Here is a 6,124-nt window from a genome sequence, read left to right on the forward strand (position 1 = left end):
ACTTACATACCATCAGATAGTGTTTGTTAAGTTTTTGATGCATACCATTAGTATTAATAAGTTTGGCAAGCAACAGTCTTTGACGCATCAGTGACACAGTTAAGTAACAATGTGTCTTTACTACTTGTATTCACAGTTCCTCAAGCTACCTCTCTCTGGAAAAGTGCTTCTTGCTTCCCGTAGCATACCATCAGATGACGACAACAACAACAACAACAACAACAACAACAACAACAACAACAAACCCAGTGTATTCCCACAAGTAGGGTCTGGGGAGGGTAGTGTGTACGCATACCTTACCCCTACCTTATGAAGATAGAGAGCCTGTTTCCGGTAGAGTTCAAGGAACAATGAATCGAAACAACAAACAATAGCAACAAGGTAATAGGGTAATGAAAGCGAATAACACAACATGTACTAATAACGAACCAGGAATAAGCAAATACAACAATGGGGCTAGTTTTATGACAAGCCTAGGAGAGACTCGCGACTATCTGTCAACCTATAATCCTAATACTCGTCCTTCACGCCTTCCTATCGAGGGTCATCTCCTCGGTAAGCGGAAGCAGTGACATGTCCTGCCTAATCACCTCACCTCAGAACTTCTTAGGCCTAACCCTACCTTCCTCAAACCCGCCATGGTCAACCTCTCACACATCCTAACCGGGACAGCTATGTCTCGCCTCTTCACATGCCTGAACCATCTCAGCCTCGTAGCATCCCATCAAACAATGTTTGTTAAGCAGAAATATGGAAGTGGAGAAAACATTACAAATGGTACCTGCTTAATAAATGGGCTTCAAGTGATAGTCCTCCTCCAAGAGAAGCAACCTGTAAATAAGGAATTGCAAAAGCTTCATACAACTGTTAAATTTAGAACTAAATGAAGATAGACCATGACCTCAACAACTAGAATCCCATTCTATAAAGCCGTATGTCTCATTGAGTAAAGACCAGTTAGAGTTATTATCATTAGTTGACTGATACTGCTTTCGCAGAGTAATCAGCTGCACCCCTTTTTATTGGTGTTTATAATTAACTCAACATTTTAAAAATGTTCCTGGGAACAGATTTAGTTATAGTAGGTAAAATTGGGATCACCCTCAAGAAATTACCACAATTGCTCCTTTATGTCAAAGGAAGAAGCATTTCTAATGTAGTCTAAGGGGACATATGGGGTTGAGGCACAGTCAACTGATAGTTGATCGATTGCTCTTGAAAATACCAGGAATAGTCCTTACTTCTAGGTAGTCTGCCATGAATTCAATAAATAAATTATGCTTACTTCCAATCTTTCACAAATATAAACATCAAAGGCAATGACAATCTAGAACAAGATGATTTAAAATGCCAAAAGTTCGACAAGATGAGAACTAGACAGCAAATTCACAATTTCAATTTCACTCCAACTGTAATCTGTTTCTAATTCCAGTTTCAAAATGGGCAAGACAGAAGTAACAATCCATCTTTTCAATGCAAGTATTCAATAAGCATTGAAAGTTGAAGTTACATGGTATACTAGTATCTATAGGAAGAGCTAGGCATCTTCTCTATCAGGACTGTCAGTATCAAGCACACCGATTACAGAAGATAACGTTGAGCTCCATTTTTGCATGCCACTCTGAGGATCCTTTTTCCTCATAAATTCCAGCTTCCCAACAGCCTCCTTTGGAACACCACATTTAAGAAGAACAATTCCAAGTGACTTGAATGTTGAATCATCAGGTTGGATGGAAGAAGAAAGCATATCGTTGTAAGTCGCCAAAGCTTCTCTAAACCTCCCATCAGTTGCATACAATCCAAGCACATTGTTGCAACTTAACAAGTCAGTCAGAAGTCCGAGTTCTCTCATTTTACGGGCAATTTGAATGGCTTCCTTAAACATTCCGGTTCTCTTGTACATACACAGCATCATCGCGTAAGAAAACTCATTTGCATTTCCCTTTCTCTTTAGGTTCTCAAAAATCTCTTCTGCTTGTCCAACCATCGAGCGCTCGCTGTACAAGTCAATCATGCAATTCGAAGAATATACATCAGCCCCTGCCTCAAACGACTGAAGCATTTTGTATGTTTCTTCGGCTTCTCTCAAATACCCGACTTTGGTGTATAACTTAATCAAGGAAGTATATATAACAACATTTGTCTCTAAACCAGAGTTTCTCATTTCAATCAAGTATTTTGTAGCTTCTTTAACACTTCCTATGTCGGCAAAGGCATTTATCAGTACACCATAAACAACAACATCAGGCTTGACATCAAATGCAATCATTTCGTCAAATAATCTTACAGCCATTTCCAGCTGACCTACTTTAGCAAAACTAGATATCACAGCACAATAAGGGATACAATCATCAACTAATCCCGCCTCCTGCATTTTCCTCACGTAAGATGCTGCTCTCAGTGGCAGATCTGCAGCAGCAAGCATTTGAATGAGCGAACTAAAGCTGCATCTATCAGGAGATAAGCCATGTTTCTCCATGCTATCAAACAAATAACACGCCTCATCGTACTTCTTGCTAATTCCATATGCTTTGATCATTACATTGAACTCAAGGACAGTAAGTCTTTTTCCCTCCTTGCAGCAGTTAAAAACTCTCTCAGCTTCCAAAATATGGCCACGTTCGCCGAAGGCATCAATGTTGGCAGAGTAGCATTCAGAGGCCATTTTTCCAGCAAGATGAAACCTCTGGAACCAGGACCAAGACTTCTCTACCATCCCAGCTTCTAGATACATCCTAGTCAAAGCTGACTGAGTGAATTCATCAATCTCTAGATCTTTCTTATCCATCTCCAAAATGAGCTTCTCTGCTTCAATTACCATATTCCTTATTGAAAATGCATACAAAAGAGTGCGATAAGTCACGGCATCGGGCTCTAGAGAAGCATCCTTCATAAGTTTAAAGTAGGTGGCAGCCATTCCTATGTTGTCGTGCTTGGCATGAAGGGAAATAAGAATATTATATGTTCTTGTATCAGGATGGCACTGAAGTTCCTCCATCTTCCTCATCAAGGAAGCAACTTCTTCCATTCGGCCATTATTACCACACATGTGTATCATTGTATTGAAAGTAACTGTTGTTGGCAGGATCCCTTCCTTCAACATCTCGTGAAAAGTGTCATATGCTTCTTTCACTTGCCCTGCCTTCCCATAAGTGTCAATTAAATTATTATAGGTATGTGAGCTCAAACAAACACTTGAACCAGAAGAACCATTGACCCTAATACCACTTCTTGTCGCACCATTTACGCGTTCCTCCACCAGACATTTGCATAAAGACCACTTTTTTAAAAATTCTTCTGCCATCTTAAACTCCCCCGCCATTTTATACATCTGAACGACAATTCCCATTGTCACCTCATCCGGTACCATACCTCGTTCATTCATCAACTTCAACCACTTCATTGCCTGCTCCCTACGCCCACCCTTGCTGTAGACATCGATCAGAGTCCCATAAGTTGAATTTATTGGCTCAACTCTCTTTACCCTCATTTCACCCCACAACCTCTCAATCTCGCCCCACCTCCGTGCTTTACCCAGAATCCTAAGCATAATATTATAATGTATAACATTCAATTCATGGCATCCTCTTCTCTTAAACCACTCAAAAATCTCCATTGCTCGTTGCCACTCCACCTGTTCCTTCAATATAATAGTCCTTTCTTTTTTAGTCAAACTCTTTTCCCATGGCTTTAATGCCTCATCCAAATCACTAACCGTCTCCAAAGCTTCCAGCATAACAGGAATGCAGCCTCCATATCTGGCCCATTTTGTCGAACACTTAGTCTGCACTTTCTCCGCCACATTCCCCGAGCTCAACTGACCACTAATTTTGTTCTTATTCTCACTTCTTTCAACTGGTTTCCTCAAAAAACCATTTTGGGTCTTTAAACCGCCATTTTTCACAGCATGAGTTACATTGACCCATGTCGTCGAACATTCTGTCTGCGCTTTTTCCATCACATTCCCAGTGCTCAATTCACCACCAATTTTCTCCTCACTCTCACTTGTTTCAACTGGTTTCTTCGAGAAACCATTTCGGGTCTTCACAACATGGGTTTCATTGGCCCATTTCGTCGAACATTCGGTTTGCACTTTTTCACCATCAATTTTCCCCTCAGTCTCGGTTTTATCAGCCGGTTTCTTCAAGAAACCATTTTGGGTCTTCAAAACACCATTTTTCCAAACATGAGTACGCGAGTTTTTGCCAATTTGATAGTCCAGCTTCTCTTTTACATCACTGTCATAGCCAACTCCAGGCCTGAATTTGAACCCAAGATTCTTGCTTTTCTCAATTTTTCCATTTGGGTCATGCAATTGGTTCTGCTCCTTGTATTTCTTGGTGGTTGGAATTGAAATTCCTATACTTGGAATGGATTTAGTTGAGTTTAGTATGTGGAAGCAATTGCTGGTATCAACATACTGTAACTTCACAAACATTTCTTCAACCTGTCAGTTGATTAAAATTTCAGTAAATGTTTTAAGACATGAAGCACATTAGGAACTTCAGAACGAATTGGTGTAAAGAAAGTGAACGAAAGAAGATGAACAGAATGGCTAAGCAAGAAAAAAAATTAAGACGGAGAATGTTATTTATATATATTAAAACATATAATCATGCACTACGAGCAAGCCGTCTTAGCTCAGTGGTAGAGCGCGTGGCTTTTAACCACGTGGTCGTGGGTTCGATCCCCACAGACGGCGATTTTTTATTGGTTTTTGTAAAAAAAACTTTGTCTTGGGTTTATGTGGATTTTCTTTTAATTTGACTTATATATTACTCAATTCTTTTGAAAAATATTAAAATGAATAAAATAGTCTGAAGAACGTTAAATGAATATGAACTCTCAAAATAATTAGAAGTCGTGGAAAAAATATTATCTGTAATTACGTTCCAACATAGATGTGTAGTACGAATTACAATAAAGGAAATATTGATTCAATCGCTCTTTTCTTTTTCCGAAGAAGACCCTTTCGATATCTATCTATTACTCCATCCCTCCTGAAATTATTTGTGGTATTTTTTTTTTACGCACCTTGAGAAAATATTAATTAGAATGGATTTTAGATTATTTTACCCTTCGTTGTCTTAAGATATAATATCTCTTCATTGAATATTTACTCTATTTATATGCTATCTGTTGGGAAGCATGTCATGCTAATATTTAAAAGAGAAAAGCAATAAATTGCACAAGACAAAATTTACGTGGTTCAACAATTTTTGCCTACTCCACGACCACACAAAGAATAACTCTTTTTTAATTGAAGAGAAAGAAGAAGTTGAGGGATGATCTGCAAATGAAAATGCAGACCCTTTTTATAGGTATTTGAATACCCTGCCAATGTAAGCGCTTACGTCATAAGAATGCCGACGTAAGCACTGACGTCATAAGAAATGCCGACGTAAGCACTTACGTCATAAGAAATGCCGACATAAGCACTTAAATCATAAGAAATGCCGACATAAGCACTTACGTCATAAGAAAAGTATTCAAAGATGAATTCTTTCGCGTTTCATTTTTCTTCTCTCTTTGACTTTTTCATGGCTCGTGAGTTGGAGATGGATATTTCTTATCAGTAGGTGGTGAGCATTGCTAGGAGGATTGAGGGTATGCATGCTAGGGAGACAGAGGAGAGGGAGGCCAAGAGGTCTCAAGAGTCGGGCCATTATTCGGGTGCCCGTACCCCAGCTGCAGGTCGTCATGGTAGGGGTTATATGAGTCGCCCTGTTCATTCAGCTCTTCCAGCAGCCAGTAGTGCTCCAGCTCCTCCTAGGCCTCATGAGCCTTATTATGCACCTTCGGTCTCTAGCGCACCTCCTGCGTGGGGTGCTTTCAGAGGTCAGTCCAGCAGACCTGGCCCCATCCAGTCACAGCCACCACGTCCTTTCAGAGCTTGTTTTGAGTGTGGTGACACATGCCATATAGTGAGGGATTGCCCCAGACTTGGGAGGGGTGCACCTCCACAGACTTTTTAACGACAGTGTGTCCCGCAGAGTTCTCAGGCTATGATTACAGCTCCAGTTACTAACCCACCTGCTCAGCCAGCTAGAGGTGGAGGTCGGGGAGGTATAGGTTGCCCTAGAGGGGGAGGCCAGGCCAGATACCATGCCCTTCCTGCCCGTAC

General features: G+C 40.4%; 1 protein-coding gene and 1 non-coding gene across 2 annotated transcripts; one reads left to right on the top strand and one right to left on the bottom strand.

The window, feature by feature from the left end:
• Window positions 1-1,329: 1,329 nt before the first annotated feature.
• LOC104223838 (pentatricopeptide repeat-containing protein At3g23020) lies at window positions 1,330-4,514 on the bottom strand. The gene has a single exon (XM_009775341.2). It carries the CDS (start codon window positions 4,436-4,438, stop codon window positions 1,538-1,540), a length of 2,901 nt encoding a protein of 966 aa, XP_009773643.1. The 5' UTR covers window positions 4,439-4,514; the 3' UTR covers window positions 1,330-1,537.
• A 116-nt stretch (window positions 4,515-4,630) lies between these two features.
• On the top strand, window positions 4,631-4,702 carry TRNAK-UUU (transfer RNA lysine (anticodon UUU)). The gene has a single exon. It is a non-coding gene; the product is annotated as a tRNA-Lys (tRNA).
• Window positions 4,703-6,124: the final 1,422 nt, after the last annotated feature.

This window comes from Nicotiana sylvestris, chromosome 1, assembly GCF_000393655.2.
Source record: "Nicotiana sylvestris chromosome 1, ASM39365v2, whole genome shotgun sequence".
In the NCBI taxonomy this organism is placed as follows: domain Eukaryota; kingdom Viridiplantae; phylum Streptophyta; class Magnoliopsida; order Solanales; family Solanaceae; genus Nicotiana; species Nicotiana sylvestris.